The 24,160-nt window shown below is 46.5% G+C and overlaps 1 protein-coding gene across 2 annotated transcripts in view; it reads right to left on the reverse strand.

Moving 5' to 3' along the window:
- LOC144684590 (phosphatidylinositol-3-phosphate phosphatase MTMR7-like) overlaps positions 1-24,160 on the reverse strand; it is a 136,802-nt gene that overhangs the window by 78,145 nt on the left and 34,497 nt on the right. For both annotated transcript variants that reach the window (XM_078548583.1, XM_078548573.1), the window contains exons 7-9: positions 23,984-24,116; positions 4,553-4,662; positions 888-1,013 (exon numbers count right to left, since the gene is read on the reverse strand). In XM_078548583.1, coding sequence (XP_078404709.1) covers positions 888-1,013; positions 4,553-4,662; positions 23,984-24,116 — 369 coding nt within the window. The remainder of the gene's footprint in view (positions 1-887; positions 1,014-4,552; positions 4,663-23,983; positions 24,117-24,160) is intronic.

Consider the following 24,160-nt stretch of genomic DNA (forward strand, 5'->3'; position numbering starts at 1 on the left):
GCCAAGCAGGCGTTCCAGTGAGACGTCACTAAACTTGGGGGCTGCCATCTTCTTAACTTTAGGGGCCATGTCTTCAGTGAAGCAGTCCTGGGCTGTATGCATTGAGAACGCTGTGTGCGGCTGTTTAAATATGGCGCCCAGAGTGAGGAAGTGTGAGCTCACGTCGGGGCAGGCAAATCAGAGGCTGCCCGCCTGCAATCCAGCTTGTTTCCGATGCGTGCATAATTAATGCGGCAGGAAGCAGACGATAAGACTCAAAAACCCGTCATTACGGCCGGCAGGTAAAACGCTATTTTTCATGCCCGCCACCGCGCTTAGTGCACTGGGGGGAAAAATCCCACCCTTAGTTTATTTCCCTAATTTGAGCTTGGCAGTAGTATCATGGGCCTCACTGCCTCTGGGCTTGAAACAGGAAAGGAAAATAAGACAGGTTTCCTACTGATCAATATTGAGAAATACCTGATACAAAATGTATGCATGGCTATGAAGTTGGGATCAGTTTTAGTTGTGATATAACCAACAACAAAATTGACTACCATTGATCATTGTCAAGTTTCACACGTGAAGAATGGTAACATAAGCAAAGTACCAGATGGTGACACTGGAACAACACCCTGGTGAAAGATCATTGACCTGAAACATTAAATCTGTTTCCCTCCCCACAGATACTGCTTGACCTGCTGATTAGATCCAGCATTTTCCGTTTTTATTTCATTTCCAGCGTCCTCGGTATTTTGTTTTCACACACCTCAACACAGTTGAGTCTTCGAAATAAGGGATTAAGAACAGAGGAAAAAAAATAATAAAAACATTAGCATGTACTCTTGCTTCTATGCACTCAACATGTCTGCTCCCATTTATTCTTTGGTATATCATGTTCTGCTTACCATGAATCCCTTTATGGTTCTGTAAAATGGGTCAAGTAACAGGCTTGCTATGGAGCAAACCTGTGCAGTTCTGTCCCAACCATCTGAGCAGTGAACGAGCACACTGGCTGCTTCCTCGGCAACTGCCTGAAACAATATGTTGCATCATATTTACGTCAAAGAACCTAAACCCTATGCATCATATTACAAAATTCAACTTTGTTATTTACCTTTATGTGCTACAAGTGAGGCAATCAGTCACCTCCTACTGTCTGTCACACATAAATGATGGCAAGGAAGTGAGACTTGTGTGCCCACAGATTTTCCTGCCTTCCACTGCTACTATCACTGACCGTAGGGGGTGCCAGAAGTAACATTTGCGCTACACAAGTGCCAGGCAATGATCATCTTCAACAAGAGAGGATCTAACCATATCCCTTTGACATTCAATGGCATTACCATCACTGAATCCCCCACTATCAACATTGTGGAGGTTATCATTGACCAGAAACGGAATTAGACCAGTTATATAAATACCATGGTTGCAAGAGCAAGTCAGAGACTGCAAATTCTGAGGTGAGTAATTCACCTCCTGATTCCCCAAAGCCTGTCTACCATCTACAAGGCACAAATCAGGAGTGCAATGGAACACTCTTCACTTGCTGAGTGACTGCAGCACTAACACACTCAAGAAACTGGACACCATCCAGGACAAAGCAGCCCCCTACCCGTTAAACATTCACTCCCTCCACCACTGGCACACATTGTCAGCAGTGTGTTCCCATATACAAGATGCAATGCAGCAACTCACCAAAGTTCCTTCGACAGCACCTTCCAAAACCATGGTCTCTACCACCTAGAAGGATAAGGGAACAGCTGCATGGGAACACCACCAACTGCAAATTCCTCTCAAGCTATAGAGCATCCGGATTTGGAACTATATCGCAGTTCCTTCACTGTCACTGGATCAAAATCCTGGAATTTCCTTCCTCGCAGCACTATGGGAGTATCCGCACAAGATGAACAGAAGTTCAAGAGTCACCACCGCCTTGTCAAGGGCAATTAGGGATAGTCAACAAATGCTCGTCTTGACGGTGACGCCCACATACCACGGAAGAATAAAATAAAGTAGTTAGATCATGAGGCAGTAACAGAGTCCTATGAAGGTCCTTATGGAGAATTAGCTTTTTTTAAATACGATCATGGAATGTGAGTGTCACTGACAAGGACAGCATTTATTGCCTGTTCCTAATTGCACTTTAGAAAGTGGTGGCGAGCTGTCTTCTTGAATCGCTGCAGCCCTTATGGTGTAGGTACACCCACAATGTTGTTAGGAAGGGAGTGTCAAGATTTTGACCCAGCTTCAGTGAAGTAACAGCAATATAGTTCCAAGTCAGGATGGTGTGTGGCTTGGAGGGGAACTTGCTGGTGGTGGTGTCCACATGCACCTGCTATCTTTGCGCTTTAAAGTGGTAGAGGTCATGAGTTGGAGTGTGCTGTCAAAGGTGGCATAGTGAATGGCTGCAGTGCATCTTGGATGTTGATGATGGGGGATTCTGTGATGGTAATGCCATTGAATGTCAAGAGAGATGGTTTGATTCTCTCTTGCTGGAGATCATTATTGCCTGGTACTCGTGTGGCACAAATATTACTTTTCACTTATGTGTCCAAGCTTGAATGTTGTCCAGGTCTTGTTGCATGCAGGCATGCACAGGTTCACTATCTGAGGAGTTATGAACGGGACTGAAATTGTGAAATTATCAGCGAGCATCCCCACTTCTGACCTTATGGTTGTGAGGGCATGGAGGGTTTACAAGGAGGCGGCCTTTAGCACTGGGGGTACGCTCTAGGGACCACAGGGTGCCCAATTAGGACACCCACCTCCTTATCCCCAGAAGGACGCCAGCAAATACTTGGTAGTCTCTCCACAAAGCAAAAGGTCACAAATGGCCTCTGAGCAGCAGGACCGTCTGCCAACTTCCCACCACTGGTAAAATGCCAAAGTGGCGGGAAGACAACGGACACGCAACACGCACCCCTACCCCGCCCTGTCCCCCACCCCCGCATCCTCCCACGCCACCTCCCAGCACATTGCCTGAGGCCCCATAAAATCCTGGCCATCTTAATTAAAGGCTTCATGGACTTTCTGTATCTACAAGATTGGAGGCAACTGAATTCACTACTATTTACAGCACAAGGCACAGGGTTTTTTGGATGACAGGGTTTCCCGCCCCGCTACCTGGTGAGTCAGCAGGGACGCATCCCGTCAACCACAGCAGCTCCACAGCCATTTAACGCTCCAAGGAGTGTAAATTGGTTGGAGACAGGAATTCCTTCCGAGTAGAGCTGGCAGCCAATCTGATTGGCCAGCAGCTCTCTCATCCTAGCAAGGCCAGTAGCAACAGTGGCCAGGACTGGAACTACAAACAGCCCCAAGGTTCTAAATCCCAGGTAAGTGCAGGGTCTTCTCTTGGCAGGGTGGTAAGGCGAAGCCCGAGAGGGGTGGGGTCTTAATGGAGGCAGCACCTGTAGGAAACAGACTTTGAGGGGGAACGCCCAATCTGGAAAGGGAGTCCTGGAGGGTGGCACCTTCCCATCCTTCCCACCGAAGGCCCAAACAAGGTGACCTGTGAGGCAACACCCGGCTCCTGTATTCTTCCTCCCAGGCTCAAACTTGAAGCCAGGGCAGGAAGCGACCTTTAAGTGGAAAATAATTACGGACAGGTCAGGGGCGGGTTGGAGGGGGCAGGAAGGTCACCCAGGAAATTTTACACGCCCACGACCTGCAAACACACGGCGGGTGGTGGGGTGGGGAAGGAGAACCATAACACATTTCTTTTCTTTACTTTTTCATAGGGTGTGGGCGTTGTTGGCAAGGCCAGCATTTGTTGCCCATCCCTAAGCCGTTTCAGGGGGACAGTTAAAAGTTAATCACATTGCTGTGAGTCTGGAGTCACACAGAGGTCAGACCCGGTAAGGATGTCAGGTTTTCTTCCCTTAGGAGAATTTGTGAACCAAATGGGTTTTTATGACAATTAATGATACTTTCATGGTCACCATTACTGAGACTGTATATTCCAGATCTATTAATTGCATTTGCTGCAGTGACGGGATTTAAATCCATGTTCCCACATCATTAGCCTGGGCCTCTGGATTATTAGTGTAGTGACATTACCACTACGTCACCATCTCCCCTGTATTCTTTACTACATTTCTTTAAGATAAAAGTAAAAATAAAGATATTTAGCACTATGGCTACATGTTGAACAGCACTGTTCCTTTGATCTATACTCCTGAGTTTTAAAAAAATGTCAATGTTCTGGCAGGCATGCAGCTCATTTTTCAACTTTAGTATATCAGGGTAAAAAACCCATATCAGAAGGTGGTGATATATTCATAAAAGTGTATTTTGTGCCTTAAGAAACCAAAAATCATTGCTGGAGACCTATGGATATTGTCTTTGTGCTTTTAGTGTCATTTTGTTCTCAATTTTCCACTTATTCTTTAAAATGTAAATAAAACTATCAATTTTAATCTGCAGCAGCTAGTCCTTAATAAGATATTCTCGTGTTTGACAGTCCCACCTAAGGAACAAGGGTAGTGGCAATGTAAGAAGGAAAAACAAAATGCAAAAAATAAAAACTGGAAACAGCATCATTAAAGCAGCTTTAGGAAAGTTAACTTACTTTCGCAATAAATATACCAGCATCCATGATGGCTTTAATGTGCTTCAACCAGCCTGAATTCTCCAAACCCCATAGGAAGTCACTCATTGAAGGTGATCGAAGCTCACAGACTGAAAAGCAAATCTCAGTAATGTTATATGTTACATTCTGAACAATGCCAAACCTGCACACCAGCAAATACAATTATTCTATAGTCTTTTGTTCTATAGAACAATTCCAAATAAAAGTATATTGTGCATCACATGCAACTATCCAGTGTTGACAACAGTAATGACAACTACATTGGACTACAATAACACTTTTCATTCTCAGGTGAATATCATGAGCATCTATCATCAATCTATGAACATACGAAATAGGAGCAGAAGTAGGCCATTTGTCCCCGCAAGCCTGCTCCATCATTCATTAAGATCATGGCTGATCTGTTTGGGTTTCGAATTCCACATTCCCACCGACCCCTGATAACCTTTGATTCCCTTGCCTAACAAGAATCTATCTACCTCCGCCTTAAAAATGTTCAATGACCCGGCCTCCACCACCTTCTGAGGCAGAGTTCCAAAGTCGTACAACCCTCAGAGGAAAAAAGATCCTCCTCATCTCTGCCCTAAAAGGACAATCCCTAATCCCTAGTTCCAGACTCACCCACAAGAGAAAACATCCTTTGCACATCCACCTTGTCAATACTGTTCAGGATCTTATCTACTTCAATCAAGTCACCTCTCACTCTTCTAAACTCCAGTGGAAACAAATCCAGTCTGTCTAACCTTGCCTCATAAAACAACCTGCTCATTCTGGGTATCAATCTAGTAAACCTCCTCTAAACCGCCGCCAACTCTTTTACATCCTTTCATATGGATTTTCTTCTTTCTTCTTGGTTAAGTGCAGATAGTCTCTATGGTTTTGTTGTCTAATTGGCTATTTTCTATTTTTGTTATCCAACAGTATCACAGGAAACTGTTTTCCCACGATGATAATATCTTCTGCAATCACATTTCAGCACAAAAAATGTTCTTTGCACCACACATCAGCAAACAAAATTATGGACAATCATATTACAAAATGATCTCCAAAATACAGTCATCATGGCAGTTCCTTTCCCACTGCAAATATTATACATACACGTACACAAATATAAAATACAAAATGAATCAGAAATGGAAACATCTCAAAGAATCATAGGGCACCTCAAAGATTTGTCTTCATCAGTTTGCCTGCCAGTTTGTACATGATCAGAAAATCACAGGAACACAATTATCTGAAAATTACAATGAATAACTGAACAAGTATGGGGAGTGTATCCACAACTCAACATTTGCTGCCTATCCTCGGTGCAAATTTAGAAAGTCTGGCCTATAATGCGGTGCCTTTATTTTAATGGAATTCTTACATGGGTCATGTGCTTAACTAAAAACTGCATGTAAACAGTCCCTATGGAATCTCCAAAACAACACTGTCCACAATCAGCTGACATGGTTTTCTGCCAGGCCTGTAGATGGTATTTTAATAGCATTTCCCACTTTAATTTGGTCAATAAGCTGGGTGCCCAGCTGACTAGCAGGTCCAGCTATACCCCAGACAGTAGTGTACAGCTCACATTCACAGCACCAAAGTAAAACTGTTCTATCAGGTGGATCTGGAGAATATCCCCTACTCCCAACACAAGTACCAACACTTGAATAGTTGAACACTTGAACAGTTCAGCCTATCTGATGAATACAAAGTTGAGGTGAAATTCCATTTAATAAAAAGCTAAATATATGTATCATAGACAAATTAATATTTGTAATCCCCCTGCTTCAGTCCTACTCTACATTTGATTCCTTGGTATATTATATGGCTCCACACCACTTTATTGTACTGTTAACTTTCCATTATCTGCCTGCCACATACCATGCTTCAAAATGACACGGCCTTCCAGCAGCAGTGCTGCCTGCAACCCACTGTGCTTGGCTCCATGCTGTTGTTAGTGGCTGCCAGCTGAAAACTTCACTTGGTGTTCTCTCCATGTGCAACACCACAGGAGATCAACTGGTATTCTATATATTGCAGATATTCATAAATATATAATTATATAGTGAAGGGTGGAGGTTATGGGGTGAGCCTTAAAGGTAGCACCTCTGCTTGTGAAACAACTGCACTCAGAATGGTGGCTTTAGGAGCAGTTGGTCTTGAAGACTGACCCAGCTCTCTCAGTGGCTTCAAATGCTACACCCTGGGTATGCTCTTTGGGTATGCTAAGCCTAGTGAAAGTAGGCATGGAGTAGTGGTCGGACACTTGCAGAATTCAAGGCCTATGAAAGCGAATGAATGATAGATGAGAAAGGCATTTGATGTTGGGTCAGGCTTTGCTTGGATAAACAAGGGCTGCGTCACCATTCAGGGATCAAGATGGGAGCAAAAAAGGCTTTTAAAATCGATACAGAACATAAGATATCCATACGAATGTGGAATGCATGGATTTTACATCAAAGTGGAGCCCTGGTAACCTTGATTAATGAACTAAAAAGATATCAATGCGAAATCGTGTGTTCATGAGAGAAGATGGAATACTAAAGTTGAGTTTCATTATGATGGACACGTGGGGCAGAATTTACTAACATTGTTTTTAAACAGGATCGGGATCATATGTGGATCCTGACTCCGATAGCTTCCAAGTCCTACCTACTAACTAACAGGCCCCCTCTGGGAATTAGGGACAGTGGTTGGGCTGTGCAAGCAGGAGAACCAAGGAGAGCACCCGAAGCTGAGGGTAGCCGGCAGCCCCACCAGGAGAGGTGGGCTCTGCCAATGTTGGTGGCGGACAATGGTGGCATCTCAAGATGGACTTGTCTCCTAAAGACTTCAGAAAAGGTTTAAAATAAAGCATGGTCAAAGCTGCAAGGCAATCATTGTGGAGAAAGGCAATCATTGTGGAGAGGGAGCCCATCACCAGGAGGCCAGTTCTAGGCCTCTGCCAGACTTGGCTTCAACAGGAGGCCTGTCTGCCATCAAGAAGATCCCAGTGGAGTCGCCAATCTTCCCCAAGTAGGCATTTAGTTGATCTTAATTAGCTACCTATTGGTGCCAGGCGGGTACATGGTGTTGGTCAGATCGCACCTCTAGCAAACTTGCTTGGAGCACGAACACGTCAGGTCATCTACCCAAAGCATAATTTTCTCACCCTCCAGCCCCCACCTCCACAGAGCTGATAAAATTTCACTCACAGTTTTAGTGCCTGAAAGAGAAGATGGTCTAATAGTGTTAATCTTACAACCAGCTGCAAGTCAAGCATTCATTTCTTTAATCTCACATCTACTTATGTTAAAAGCTAGACTATCAGAGTAGGCTGAATCGTGCAGGTACATGCATCAACAGCTGGAGGAAGGTTTCAATTTGATGAAGAACTGTTATTTCTGCTTAAGCAATATTCTGATGGTGGCAAGCAGTTTTCTATCAAAGAAATAAAATGGACTTGGTTGTTAAATAATGGGCAGACAAGAAAAATGATTGACTTCCTTCACTGTAAACAGAGGGTAGAAATCTAGGGTAAGAACTTGGTCACAACCTGAAAACAGATGTAGGAATCAAGGTGCACAATTAATCCTCATCCATTCAATGTGATGCAGACAGTATATTAAATTCGAGTTGCTTTGTTTAAAATTGATTACTGCGTGCAGCCAATGCTACCCATTGGACAGATCAGCAGGAGGTTCAATTTTTCAGGTGGCTGGATCGTGCAGGTATGTGCATCAACAGTTGGAGGAAGATTTCAATGTGACAAAGAACTGTTATTTTCCTTCTGCCTAAGCAATATTCTGAAAAGGTCTCGAACTCTGAGTTAGAGTCAGAGACTTAACTGGATAGTTACCCAGGAAATATTAGCCTGAAAAAAAAAACACGTCTAACTCCTGGGTAACTAGACAAGTGACCTCCCCCACATCCAACTCCCCACTGACCCTCCCCAACTCCCCCTCTGACTCCTCTCCGGTCCCCTTGATCCTCCGAGTTCCTCGCTGACCTTCCGACTTCCCCATACGAACCCCCCGACCCTCCAACACCCCCCCATACTTCCCTGGCTCGTCCGCCTGATCCTCCAACTCCCCCTCTGTCCCTCAGACCCACCCCCCTGAACCACCAACTCACCCTCCGACCCTCTGGTTGCCCAACCCTCTGATTCCTCCCGCAACGCTCAGTGCTCCCTTAACCTCACGACACTATCAACCCTACCCACTTACCTCACTCACACTCATTCATCAACACACTGAAAAGCTATTTAAAATGTTCCAAAGCTTTTCAATGTGTTAGTAAGCAAAGTTTCTGAACAGGCCGAGTTCGGACGTCCAGGTCAGAAATGCAGAGCTCCATCTTAGTGCAAAAGAAACAAGAGCGGAGTGGCAAACGGTGATTGCCACTCCTTTGAAAATTCAGCCCAATGTATCATCCAAAATGACACTGCCACTACAAAGTTACTTTTAACATATACACACACATATCCAAAAAAAATTATGAACATTCCAATATTGCAAAAGAAAAGGAGCATCCAGGGGAAGTATACAAAAAATCTCTTTTTTCTTCCACTCTTGTTCACAGATAGTGTGAAGAGTCAGGATATTTTATCTGTTTTACTTTTTTAAGATAACTCAGCAACTGTACTGTACACCTGTATTTTAATAAACAAGCCAAGACAGCCACATTTATTACACTATGGACAGAATATTCCATTTTTGAGACTAAGTGTGGTGGTGGGCAGGTTTGGCGGTGTCTATCCCACTGCTTGGAATGGCAGGAACTCGCACTCAAAGTGGCACTTGGGAGCTCAATAATTAAGCACAGGCGAATATCTCTCCTAATCACTAGCAGGACGGGAGCTGATTTGCCCACCCTGCCGTTACATGATGGGGTCAAAGGCCCAGGTGCCATATTTAAACACCACCCAAAGACATACATATCACTCTCTTCAGCCCACCTACAGAGATATCTGCACATGAAAAGAAGACGATTGCACCCCACTTCACCCACCAGGCCTTGATTAGAGGAGTGCGGGCACACAGGGATGTCCTATATCCCAGGGATGGTTCCAGGAAGCATACCAGACCACCTCTTCAGCCTGGGATGCCATCACAGCGGACATCAACGCGGCTGGCAACCGCACCCGAAATGCCACCCAGTGCAGGAACAGGATAAATGATATCTCATCCACTCCACCAGAGCAAGTCATCCTTCAACTCCTTCTAATATCAAACTCTCATTATGGCATCATGTACTCAAAGGGCTACTCTCTTCAGGGATTTCACACAAACATAAACGGTGGACACATATCACCACTGATTGTCTCACAGAAACTTTCACATCACCACCGTCCCATCTATCGTGCTGCACACTCTCCATCCTCAGACCTGCTGGGGAGGGCTCACCACACACAGGGGGCATGCACCTTTCCCAACCTCTGCTCCATCCCATCTCAGCACATGCTCTTCTTTTGCCTTCATCCAGGGCAAGTTTGCCCACAACAAAAAGGAAAGAGCGCAGGCCAGGGGAGTGCCATCACTGCCCTCAGTGAACTCAAGGGGGCTGCAGCCAAGATCGCTGGGGAAGACAGGGATCATTACTGTAGGGAAAGGGAGATTGGATTGTCCCTGCAACCTAGCACGGATCATACCTCCATCAATTCATCACATCCTGACAATCACAGTGCATGACAGGCAGTCTTATATTCCTCATGCTCATCAACTGAAACTCAATTCTCTATCTTATATGCACCAGCAGATCGAGGGCCAGAAGGGTGCCCACCATAAGTTCCAGCCCCAAGACCACATCTGAAGAGGAAAATGAGGAAGAACCTTCACTACTCTCACCCACACCCTCCACCAGCGCAGAGAGACACACCCCGGTAAGGCTTGGTTCCAGATTATGCTCAAGCTCACCTGCTCGAGAACACATCAGTGACACCCCACAATCGAAGGCAGGGACAGCCGAGTTCTCCGGCACTTGGAACGCCATTGGAGACCAGCCACCCACTCAATCCAAGTCAGGTGATGAGCCTCTGTGAGCGGCTGCCAGCTCAATGCTGGAGCTGCAACAACAGGCGGCGGGAACATCAGGTAGAGATTTGGCCGTCACTCAGCAGACTAGAGCGAAGGATGGAGTCCGTCTGCATTCTGGTGTTATGGCTCTGACATGCCAGTGCCTCGAGGTCACCATGGGAAGGTTGACAACCACCACAGACATCTTGAATCAGCAGGTTTTGCCAGATTTGTGCTTGGCACTGGATTCCATGGCCACACACCCTGGTGAGCACCATTAAGATGTAGGTGATGGGCGGATAAGGCACCTTGACCTTCCTCCAGGTGCACCATCTCCTCAAGCGGTTAGGGAGGGGCCCTCGGGCACCCACAGGGAGGATAACTGTCAGCCAGACACACAGGGGACCTCCTCTCAGGACACTCCCAGGGTACCCAGCTGCTCACAGTCCCCTCTACCTGCGACCCCATCCACTCCAACTGCTCAGGCCGAGGAGGGTGCATCTGCCCCCCAGCACGAGACTCTTATTAGGCCAGAGCCCTTCTGTCCTTAGGCTAGCAGAGGACATATGCCAAGGTTATCGCAGACATCAGGATGTAGCAGTCAGCAGGCTACCTCCACCTCTGCTGCGAATGTCAGGGCTACACCCAGGTATAGTGGTAGGATTAGGAAAAGTAAGAAATTTTGAATTCATTTTTGGGTCATGGATGTGCTGCTACTGTAAAAATATTGCACTTTTGTAAATACATTTGATGTTTCTGTAAATGGCTTGCTCAACTGGTGTGATTATGCACATTTGAATCCTCTTATTTTGAGGTTTATCCATCCTTCCACTCAGTGATCGTCTCCCTCTGTAAGATTCATATTCACGTGATGTCAGCCTCACTGAAGATATTCTCTGCACCCTTGTGTGATGTCAGGGAGATGTGTTAAAATTTTTATTCGAAGTGTGAGTTTCTAACCCTTCATCCCCAAGAAGACCATTGTGTGAGGGCACCTCATCAGCCTTGAGTGACTAGCAGCAGTTGTGTCTCCTCAGTGGTAGTGGCAAAAGACAAGATATGGACGGGAGGAGGAGATCCCTAGCTATGTCCTCATCTCACTGGCCGCTGTAATTTCATAATTATCTGGTGGCAACTGCTTCATGTTATTTCTCGCATTGTGCTCATTGTTCAAAGGACTCTCACCTCTGTGAGAATGATGCTTTTTTAAAATATTTTGGGGGAATATTGTGTTCTTCTGTAAAAGCAGCTGGTTGTGCGTGATTTAATTAAGCTGGGCAAGAGTTTGATAGGGTCAGGTTGTCTGGGTGTTTGGAAACATGAAAAGGATAGAGGTGTTAAGTTGAGATACATGTAAATGGGTTAGATCTAACATTTGCAGTTTTAGATAAGTTGAGAGTTTGTTTGAATATCAAACGGGTGTCAAGAAATATGTTTGCAACTTGCAGGAGTTCATAGGTGAACAAATAGGGGGACGTGATATTTTATTGACCTAAAAGCAAAGACAAGAAGGAAACATGAAAGGTCTTATATCTGGAAGGGTTTGAGTTTCAAAGAGATGTGTGAAAGCAATGGAACAAAGATGAAAGGGAAAAAGTTATATTAGAGTTACTGTGGATAGCTGTTGAGCTGGAGAGAGCGCCAGAGATGGCTGGAGCTGTTTGAATTGTTGAGGTAGCTGGAGTTTGGGGCTGGAGGAGGATGCAGTTTGAATCACCCATCCAGTCAAGCCAGAAAAGTCTTGGGCTGCAGCAAGCAGTTTTATTCTGAAGTGAATTTCACCGCAGAGTGGAAGACGGTAAGGGTAACATGGTGCACCTTTAGTGAAGCTACAGCAGTTTGCCTTGTGTAATATTACTGGATTTCATATTTAAACATCTATAAGGGAGTGTTGCATGGAAGGTGTTTATTTGTGGGTTTGACCAAGTAGACAGTTTTGGGGGAATATTTTGGAAGACTGATCTTAATTGTGTAACTGAAATCTTATGTGCTTAAGTTTTCTTTTTTTTTTGTTAATAAAACTTCTACTTTTAATTTTTAAAAACCCAAAAGTGTTACTGGACCTCTTACTGTTGAGATCAGTACATCGTCTTCTCGTTATCAGAATACAAAAAAAAGGCTGTGGCCCGTAAGCCAAGTTTCCCTCTGGGATTTGGTTTGCGCAGCAATTAACACCGGCTGTGGTAATAACAATTCCCAGAGCGAGCGCATACACAGGGCATCGTGCACCTTTACAGAGATCATGGCCTGGTGAATCATGAGGCCAGAAGGTGCAAGTGTGAATGCTGGACTTGTTTTCAATGCGAATGGTAGGACATCCCCTGAGATGAAAGGAAATGGCATTGAGGCCTAGGAGAACCGTAACCATCTCTCCTTGCCTTCACTTTACTCCTCCTGGAACCTGTAGCCATTGAAGTAAGTGTCAAGGGCACATCTTCCAGGTCTTGCTTCCTCCATGGCGTTGTCTCGTTCAAAGTGATCATCAACACCCTCTTGAGGAACCTGGGCCTCTGGATCTTCATCCTCTGATGGGCACTCATCCTCTTCCATTTCACCTCTGGCAAGGGATCACCTCTTTGCATCACCAGAATGTGAAGGGCACAACACACAGCGATGATGAGGGAAACCCTATCGGGAGTGCACTATACTGAACCGCCTGAGCGGTCCAAGCATCTGAAGTGCATCTTCAGAATCACTATGATCTGCTGAATAAGGGAGTGCTTGGAGCTGTGAGCAGCGTTGTACCTCTCTTGGAATGATTTTGAGGGCAACACACCAGTGACATCAGCCAGCTTTTCAGCGGGTATTCCTTATCCCAAGCAGCCAACCCTGCAGACATTCAAGCCCTTTGAAAATCTCATGCACCTGGGAATGACTCAGGATGTGGGAGTCATGGCAACTCCCAGTGCAGTATGTGCTTCCGATGATCACGCATCAGGTGTACATTGATGGAATGGTAGCCTTTGCAGCTTATAAACATCAGGCCTGCAGCCATGGAGCCCTTAAAACCACATGGGTACAGTCAATTGCACTCCTCGCTCTTGGGAAGGCCGAGGTAGCGGCAAAGCCGCTTAATCTTGCAGCCTGGCTATCTTCGTCCAGAGCAAACCTTACATACTGATGTGCTTTCCTGTAAAGGGCATGTGTGACCTCCTTTATGCATCGATATGTTGCAAGCTGCAAAATGCCACAGAGGTCCCGTTGATCCCTGGAAAGACCCACAGGCATAGAAGTTGAACGTTGAGGTCACCTTTAAAGCCACGGCAGGGGATAGCCTCCAACTCGATGAGGCATCAGGTCTTCACGAAGAATATAGCAGATCTGATATACCAGGGCTCAGGACAAGCACAGACGTGCCCGGCATTGTGTCTCACTCATTTGTAAATAGGAAAGTCTTCTTCGATATACCCTTGGTCTGGCGATTCGCCTCCATTGTTTGGGTCTCCCATCCTGACCCTCTTATTCTTGCTCTGGTCCCCCTTGACTCTGGACACCAGGTGCGGCAGCCTGGTGGAGCTGCTCTCTGCGTCCTCTCTCCCTCCTCTCGAGGGAGAGGCGACGCACTAGGACCTTCAGAAAGGCAGCATTGAGCCCTAGATCTATTTCTTCTTTGACCTTCTCTCTGAAATGCAACATCACAGACATTAATGAGAAAAGGTTCTAAATAGTGAAGCTCACAATCTGCTACCTGCAAGAACTGTAATTGTCTACGTTGGTTTCAGCCCTATTTGCATTGTCACGGATGTTGGTTGTCTTTGAGGCGCTACCATCCACATCGAGGTGACCAAGATGCCATCCCAGGAACGTGAAATGTGAATCCCTGATTGGTTCGAGAGGTTTGAATGACAAGCGCTACCTAACCTGACTCCATGCTCCAATCTCTGACCTGGCATTCTAATTAACGATAAATTGCTGATGATTAATTACTGGGTGCCCTTTGGTGCATTTGGAATGTCAACTCTGGAGAACACCTGACTGGCCTCCATAAATGGAATGTCATATATTCTGCACCTGTGCCCCCTCTCCAAGTGCCTGCATTCCCAAATTATACATTCAGATGTGTTAATGCTGATATGCAGTGAATTTGATGTGAAGCCAATGAGTTATGATCCCGCTTACAGCGCTGATAAATTCATTGGCTTCCAATGGCTTTCTGCGTTAGGAGGGCTTCCTCCTTCCTGCATAAGACTACTCCAGGTCACTCTTGCAGCAGCAACAAGTTAGAGGGCATCCCCAGAAAGGACCTCTCAGTGCAGCCGTGTTCTCCTCCCACACAGCCTCACACACTGCCTGTTCAGAATCGCTTTCACTTTCGAATTAAAATTGCGCAATAACTCCAGTAGGGCAAGATGGTGGTTCTGTAATACTATTTCGAAATGAGCCTTGATGCTCCCTTCTGACTGTCCGTGTACACGATATTTACCTGGAACCTCACGGTGTGAAAGTAGAGCTCCCCCCTGTTATTCTCCAGCCTCCCCCAATAATACTGGATCCCATAGTTGTTGTGGTGGACATTCCTACCTTCCCATCTGAGCCCATCACTACTGAAGTGCCCATAATCCATGTGGACATCTACACTCCTCATCTGGAGGCTGTGTGCATGGTCACCCACTGAGGTGAATGCCCCAGGAAAGCTTCACATACCCGCCCCCATGCCAGCCCCCGACCTTTATTAATGTACCCCAAATACAGGCTGCAGATGCTTCCCATTACAATCTGCAGTCCGGTACAGAGACAGACAAGACCATGGACAGCAAATTTGAGACTGCCCTGCATACCAAGCTGTGCATTATTCTTACTGAGCACACAGGACGTGCACCTCCCTGCTGCTAGATTCTCCGCTCCTGACAGTCACAAAACCCACCACAGGCGGGATGGGAAAATTAGAAACATAGAAAATAGGAGCAGGAGTAGGCCATTCGGCCCTTCGAGCCTGCTCCGCCATTCATTATGATCATGGCTGATCATCCAACTAAATAGCCTGCTCCCACTTTCTCCCCATATCCTTTGATCCCTCTCGTCCCAAGAGCTATATCTAACTTCTTCTTGAAAACATACAATGTTTTGGCCTCAACTACTTTGTGGTAGCAAATTCCACAGGCTCACCACTCTGAGTGAAAAAATTTCTCCTCATCTCAGTCCTAAATGGTCTACCCCGTATCCTCAAACTGTGACCCCTGGTTCTGGACTCCCCCACCATCGGGATAGAAAATTCCGCCAAATGAAACTGAAAACAGATAAGCCAATTGAGGGGCTTGTCCAATAATTAGCCTACAATTCTTCACATCATAGGTGGAGCTCATTATAGCTTTTTCAATGCCTTTTCATTAGGGCGTCTCCTTTGCTTCCACCCACAAGTGTGATGATGTAGTCATTATGCAATTTGCGGAAGGCGGAATTCTATGCCACATCAAATTACACACGGTATAAAACGGCCCACGCACAAAGAAGATTGAAAATTGTATATGTCTCTCCCTCACTACTTCTTCCAACTGAGAATGACTGCCCTTGACATCAAGACAGTATGTATTTGACTGAGTTTGGCAACAAGGAGCCCTAGCAATACAGGAGTCAATGGGAATCAGGAGGAAAAATCTCAACTGACTGGAGTCATACTTAGAACAAAGCAAGATGGTTGTAGCTGTTGGAAGTCAGTCATCTCAGTCCCAGGATGTCACTGCAGGAGTTCCTCAGGGTAGTGTCCTCAGCCCAACCATCTTCAGCTGCCTCATCAATGACCTTCCCTCCATTATAAGGTCAGGAGTGGGGATGTTTGCTGATGACTGCATAATGTTCGGCACCATTCGCAACTCCTCATATATCTTTACCTTTATCTTAGTGTTTAACTTATCTTATCTTTATCTTAGTGTTTAATTCACTGCCACCTCTCTTCTAGGAATGCCTACCTTGAAGAAGTACTACTCATCTTCCGACAGGATTTCTGCTTGTCTCTTTTGCCCTGTTCACCTTCATTACTTTCCATTTCCCTCCTGGTGTTTCACAAGGTGTTTACTAAAACTCGATTTCACAGTCATATTTCCTCCCTCAGTGACTGTCTCCGTCTCCGATTTACCCCACATGGGTTCCAACTGAAGTTCCATCGCTCATGTTTTGAATCCACCCAGAATTACAGGTATCTCCGGGTCATACAACGTTCCTCGGACTGCTGCTCTCGCTGCATCCTGAGATCCACACTCAGTGCCATGCGCTGCCATATGAACACACTCAACCTCTCCCTTCAGCAGCACAGACTCACCCTATCTCAAGCTGTCCTTGCCCCCAGTTTCATTTTATTCTTCATCTCATCCGACAGCTCTGAAGAAGAGTCATACAGACTCGAAATGTTAACTCTGTCTTTCTCTCCTGCTGAGTTTTTCCAGCATTTTTTGTTTTTGTGTCCTCAGATATTGAAGCAGTCCATGTTCAAATGCAGCAAGACTTGGCCAAAATGTAGGCTTGGGCTGATAAATGGCAAGCAACAATTGTTCCACACATGTGCCAGACAATAATCATCTCCAACAAGAGAGAATCTAACGATCTACCCAAGACCTTCAATGGCATTATCATCGCAGAATCCCCACTATCAACATCCTGGGAATTACCATTGGCTAGAAACTGAACTGGACTAGCCATATAAATACTGTGGCTACAAGAGCAGGTCAGGGGCCGGGAATTTTGAAGCAAGTAACTCGCCTCCTGACTCCCCAAAGTCTGTCCACCATCTACAAGGCACAAGTCAGGAGTGTGATGGAATGCTCTCCACTTGCCTGGTTGAGTGCAGCTCCAACAACACTCAAAAAGCTCAACATTATCCAGGACAAAGCAGCCTGCTTGAGTGGTACCCCATCCATCACCTTAAACATTCACTCCTTCCACCACCAACACACAGTGGCAGCAGTGTGTACCATCTACTAGATGCACTGCAACAACTCACCAAGGCTCCTTCGACAGCACCTTCCAAACTTGCAACCCTTACCATCTGGAAGGACAAGAGCAACTGGTGCATGGGAACACCACCAACTGCAAACAGCACTGTGGGTATACCTACACCATATGGATTGCACTGGTTCAAGAAGGCAGCTCACCACCATCTTCTCAAGGGCAATTAGGAATGGGCAATAAATGCTGGCATAGCCATTAATGCCCACATCTTGTGAAAGAATAAATAAATGAATACTTCGTATAGTGCCCCAATCCATAAGACAATTTGTATGCACCAATCACCATGGTAGATGGATTGCTCAGGCAGTCAGAATGTTGGTCTTTTCCCATATATATTCCAATACCATACATTGGCAGTAATAGTCAAACTATGAAGCCTGTAGTTTAAATGATAAAAACTCACCCATCTCTGCTGTCTTCCCTTCTCCATAAGGTCATCCTTTAACTGGGAGAGAACAATGATCTGGCACTAGCCAATGTCAGTGGCAGGAAATGCACTATACCCCCAAGATGACGAAACAATCTGCCCCAAGCCTCAGGTTGGGATTTTATGCGCCCGATCGTTGACGTGGCGAGATTGGAGAATCTTGTAAAGAAGGCCCTAGGCTCGTTTCCCGACGGTGATACTCCCCTCCCTTCATCAATGGTGGGCTGTGTTTCCTGTCGAATGTCAGGAACTTAATTTGAATGCATTTGCATCTCATTATTGCGGCCAAATGCAGGAATCAGCCCCCCACCCACCCCATCAAATTTAAAGTCCACGCTAATGTGATTTTATGACGCCACGATTGACAAGGCATGCACCTGACGACCTGGACTTCAACAGAAGCTCGGAAGTGAGTGCCGCTTTTGCAATGATCTCAAGTGGCTCCGTAAGTTCATGGGAAGGAGGGTGGGGGGTGGTGGTCACAGGCAAGTCTCCACAATGGCTTCTTCGTGGCTGTCTTGTGGTGCTGGAGCAAGGGCAACAGCGCAAAGGGGGAAGGGGGAGAAGGGAACCTTGGAATAAGGCTGGGGAGGCGGGGGGGGGGGGGGGGGGTTGTCATGGCACCACAGGCCGAAGTTTAAAAATAAACACATGGCGGGTGTATGGGCGGAGAAAACGGCCAGGTGCTAAAACATGTCAAAGATGAGCACTCTTCCGCAGCTGAGAGCATTTAGCTTGAGCTCAATTGAAATGCTCGGATTCAGGATAGTCAAGCAATTATGCCCAATCAAATCAGCATAAATTCTTGCCAGTGCCAATGATTGCCCCTCTACTGTTAACCCTTTGCATGCACACTTCAAACTCAGATGAGTACTATGATGCTACAGAACCACTGGGCAGCTGAGCAAGCCTGAGGAAAGGTGCCTATCGAACACTGACAGAGGGGTGCGCTCCTAGTCCCTTGCATTATGTTTGAGTAGATATCGAAAGGTCAGCCTCATGGTCCAAGCAAACCGCGAAGCCTTGGGGGTCAGGTTAGGACAATGCCTGTGCCTAAAATGAGAGTTCAGGATGTAGTCGAATGGCCAAAGTTTTTACCATTCTGTCATGTGGTGTGGGGTGGTGCTGGATGTGGGAATGGTGAACCATCATGCGTACTAAATGCTGGGCATCCATGTGGTGGCCTGGACTCTCTGGCATGCGTTAAGGGGCCTTGAGAGGCAACTGCAGGCGATGACTTGACCAAGAGTGATCCTTAGGAGACAACTGATGACCTTTGCGTCTTTCTCTTTAATACTGTAGTGAGGAGGCCATCAGGAACATGAAAACTGGTGATCTTGCTGTCTGCCTCATTGCTTATATGCAGGAGAGAAGAGGGAGAAGAATGCAACAGAGGCACCTGGCTTGCCAAAGGGAGGGGCAGAAACCTGAAGACCAAGGGACAGCACGGCCTCCTATGCATGCACAGGATGAACTCCACAGAGTTGTCATTCGTAGGCGTATCACGAGACCCAAGGTCTATAGACACTGCATGTGCTACTTGCGGATGAGCAAGAACCAGTTTTGCTGATGCTTGCACATGTCAAGGGAACTGATCTTGCACATATATCACCTTCTGCAACATTTGGTATCACGGGGACTTGGAGGGCATCCACTAGCAGTTAAAGTTACCACTGTGCTCAATTTCTACGGCAGTGGCTCCTTCCAAGACTCTACTGGGACCTTTGCAGGATCTCACAAGCCTTCACCCACAAATGTATCCAGGAGGTCACAGAGGCCTTTCTGCTAAGGCACATAACTTTGTCAACTTTGACAGAGATCAGGCAAGCAGGAAGCAAGAGCGCTGGGATTTTCTGAGATTTCCGGATTCCCACAGGTGCAGGGTGCCATCAACTGCACTCACGTGGCTCATAAATCTCCCTGGCAACAAGCAGTCCAGTATGTGAACCTCAAAGGCTTCTATTCTCTCAATATTCAATTAGTCTGCGACCATAACAAACAGATCGTGCAGGTACGAGCAAGATACCCTGGAAGCGTCCACGACATGTACATCCTCGGCAGGTCTCAGATCCCGGACATCTTCCAGGGACCGCACAGGATTCAAGGTTGGCTCCTCGGAGACAAGAACTACCCACAAAGGACATGGCTGATGACATCCATGCGGAGGCCTCAGACTCCTGGTGAGAGAAGGTACAATGAGGCTCGCTGTAGTTTGGTTGAGCACACCATTGGCATCCTGAAAATGAGGTTACGGTGCCTGATAGATCTGATGGACCACTTTAGTGAGTGTCATACATCATAGTGGCTTGCTGCGTGCTACACAGCCTGGCGATGCAAAGGCGGGAGGACCTGGATGATGAGGAGGTGCAAGAGCTGCACATCTCCTCCGATGAGGAGAAAGTCAAAGGGGAAGAGGGTGATGAGATCTTGGAAGGCGAGGGTGCAGGCGATGAGGCCATTGCACTGGTCAGATGAGGCAGGCATACTTGCAAGGCCGCCATTGCCAAAATAATCCAGGAGGATGAAGATGAGATGCAGTGAGGACACTCCTGAGATTTTCACATTGCATCTGAGAACATCTGACACCTGTCTGGCTGAGGGCAGCGTACATATGCTCTGTGAAGAGGCTTATATCATGGAGATGCTGCTGAGATACAGCGGGCATATGGACTTTCAGACAACTTGATCCTTTAGCAGGCTTCATCACCTATTCCCTTCAGCACCACGCCTTCACCTGTCAGGAATGGTGTTGAGATGTTGGTGGGGTGTGGGGGCAGCCACACCTCTAAGGTACTGAGAGCACACAGAGAACATCATGGGACCCAGTGACGCTTGGGTATGAGATTCTTGCAGCAAACAAAAGCCACATGGAGGTGCAGCAATCACTAATCTGGACAGTGACTTTGAAGCCGGACAATCACTGTGCTCAAAAGGTTACACTCTGCACAGAGGAGAGGACCTGGATTGTGACACTTGCCTTCATTTTGTGCAGGATTCAAGGTTTCACATCTGGTTGACACGAACACTGCTCATCATAACAAGGAGCCATAGACAAGGAATGTATTTACAATTGTCAACATGAAGTATAAATGTTTAACACTCGTGCCCACGTTATGCAACTACATCTTCTTGACCTTTCTAGCCCTGCTGCTACATCTGGCTGCTCCCCTGACATCCATAGCAGAGATGTAGGCAGCCTGCTGACTGCTATGCTCTGTTGTCTGTGATGTCCTATGGAGGGCCGAGACCTGGAGGACCCTGGCCTGCTTTCGGGGTTCTGCTGTGTGGCAGTGGCACCCTCCTTGGCCTGTGGAGCTGGAGCTGCTGGGGTTAAGGAAGAGGGGATTCCGAAGGGCCAGACACTCTCAGAGTCACCTGGGTAGGCGGCCCCGGGGTGTAAACCTGCTGATCCTCCTCTCTATGCGTGCCCGAGGGCACCTGGCTGACTCCTTGAGAGGAAGGGGCAGCTGCAGTGAGCTCGAGATGCCGCAGCCCACTCCTGCGTTGACATTGATGGATGCCTGCAAGTGCCTCAACGATGGAATGCAGCTCCTGGAGCAGTGCAGGACTGATGTCCTGGACCAAGGCCTCCATGGCGGCTGCCATCCTACTATTGTTGACACGGTGCATTGGCATCCTGGTGCTATCACCTCAGACTGAAGGCGGATGGATTCCTCCATCGTGTCTTGCAATCTGAGGAGCACACAGACATCCCTTCCTGATGTTTCCAGGCTTGCCTTTGCAGCTTCAGCAACTGAGGTAAGACCGAGTCCAGAAGCTCTTTATCTGACTCGGACTCAGCAGATATCTGGCATCCAGCAGTCTTCCAAGTGCCAGCAACCTAGGAAGTCCCTGCCGCCACCTGCTGTGGATCCGACAGTACGATGTGCTCACCAGATCATGACCCTGAGGCTACTCTAGAACTAGGTTCCACCAAGGTGTCTCTCTCTGAGCTGGTGGAACGTGTGGGTCAGCGCTGTGATGGGTCTTCAATTTCGGTGTCTGCAGATTCCTCTTCCGTGGTGTCCTCGGGGCTGGAGTCGAGGATCTGGCTTGTGGACCCCCTCTCAGCTGTTTCCCAGGTGTGCCTGCGAAAGCAAGAAGAGATAATTAATGCATGGTGGGGACTGCAGAACAGGGGAACTCAATCACAGCATGGTCGTCTGATAGATGTTGCACAGCTAGATCCTCACTTGGTTGAGTGCAGCCGACCTCACCGTCAGCATAGGAACGGTCCAGAACGTCATCAGCCAGCTGGATGGCTCTATTTTCAAAGTCTGTGGGGATCTTGATGCCGGGCATTCCTCCACTATCTGCGTTCTCTCCCTTTTGTGTGCCAGCTTGTCCTGCATGAATATAGATGGAGAAAATGTAAGTAGGATGCCTGCCAGGCCAGGTGAGAAGGATGCCTGGCATGTGTGGGAGCTGAGTAGTGCCATGGACAGGATGAGGACACGATCTGTAGGACAGGTGAAGGTGTGTGAAATAAAGTAAATGGTGGTGTCCTTTGAGCTGGCAGCGAGTGAGATCCCTGTGGATGTGTGATGGGTTTGTGAATTGAGTGATGAGAAGAACAACTTACCCTGGCAGAACAGAGATCATTCATCCTCTTTTGGAGGATGTTGGTGCTATCCACCACTGCCACCGCTTCCCATGCTAGATTTGTCACCTTGGATGAAGTTCTTCACCCAAGTCGGGGTAGAGACATTGCATCCAGTAGGCACTCAAGGGAGGCGTCACAAAATTTGGGGGCAGCATTTTCCCTTCCTTTGGCAGCCATCAGTTCCCAGCAGCTTCCTATACCTTGAAGAGTGCTAGCTCTGCGCAGGGGCAGCCTTTAATTATGGCACCCAGTTTACTGAAGGCCTGAGGTGATGGTGGAACTGGCGAATCAGAGGCCACCCCACCAGCGATCCATAGTAAAACTCGTGCCACTCAATTTTTTTAAACAAAGTACGCACAATACAGTGGAAAAAGCCACCACTACCGTCAGTGGGTCACATGCCAATTTCCCTGCCCAATATCAGACTTTGCCGATTTCTGGGACAATTCCGCCCTCCATCAATGCTGCTCACAACAGAACATGGGAGATACATGTCAATGTCACAGAACAATTTACTTCTACCTATTTTCAGGAAGACAATTTTCTTCCATTTAGCATTTTCTGTGGATTGCTCATAGTCAAGTTGAAGAATTTACCCAGTAAGAAAATCGCAGGATACGAATTTGTGTTCCACCATAAATGCACTAATTCATCAACAGAGTGTGCCAGACAGCTGCCTTTGATGTTGTAATGTTTTAAGTTTTAACCTTCTGAACTCTAACACTGTTAGACTTTATGAGAGGCTACAAACTAGAATAGTACTAGTTTCAGAATCCATCCATGCAATTGGGCACAGGAATAAAAGAGGTGGTTGTGAATCAGCCACCATTACACACTCCACCAAATTCTTCTTTTCTTTGACTTTGGGTAGCACGTGTAAAGCAGCAGGGAAATGCATAATAGGTAGAGGAGGGAATGTATAAATGGGCAGGCGATAACTAACACATGGTTTATGCTTCCAAAGCTACAAGTTCTACCCATTGGTCTACTGGGGTAGAATCCCACAAGTGTCATCCTTCTAGCCCAAGTGGCTATTTCCCATGTACCAGCATACTTAGTGATTGGCTAAAGACTATTTTACCATAGGCAGTATCACAGCCAAGTACAACCTTGTCCTTAATCAATAATCCATTGGGTATCTTTTCCAATAGAGGTCCACGATCAGAACATGGAACCTTAGCTGATTTTGTTCCCCTCCTTAACCAAGGGTATTGGATCCAAGGTTCCTTTCCAATGATGGTCTTGGTTTAGATGAGCTGTATCATCACAGACCAAGGATCAAATCTGGGACATTTCTGCAAAGTATGGCTCATTTCCATACTGATGCTGAATTTACTCATCAAACCATCGAGAATAGGATTAAAAATTAAGAAACAAAATGTCACGGTTGGGTAAAGATTTTGTCTCAACATGATTTATCATGCAAGTGTGCATTTATCCACACAACAAATATTTACCATCCAGCAGTTTTTGCAAACTATTTCTCATTACGTGGATGTTTTCTATCCCTATGAAATGGAACTTTATGTTCGAATAGTTGTCTTCATTTTCATATCCTTTTCCTGCTGCTCGGTTTGCCATTGCGTTTAACTGAAAAAAAAAATATAAGTGAAGAGTTTAAAACAGCCTGAAGT

This window comes from Cetorhinus maximus, chromosome 1 (genome assembly GCF_964194155.1).
Source record: "Cetorhinus maximus chromosome 1, sCetMax3.hap1.1, whole genome shotgun sequence".
NCBI classification, from domain to species: Eukaryota; Metazoa; Chordata; class Chondrichthyes; order Lamniformes; family Cetorhinidae; genus Cetorhinus; species Cetorhinus maximus.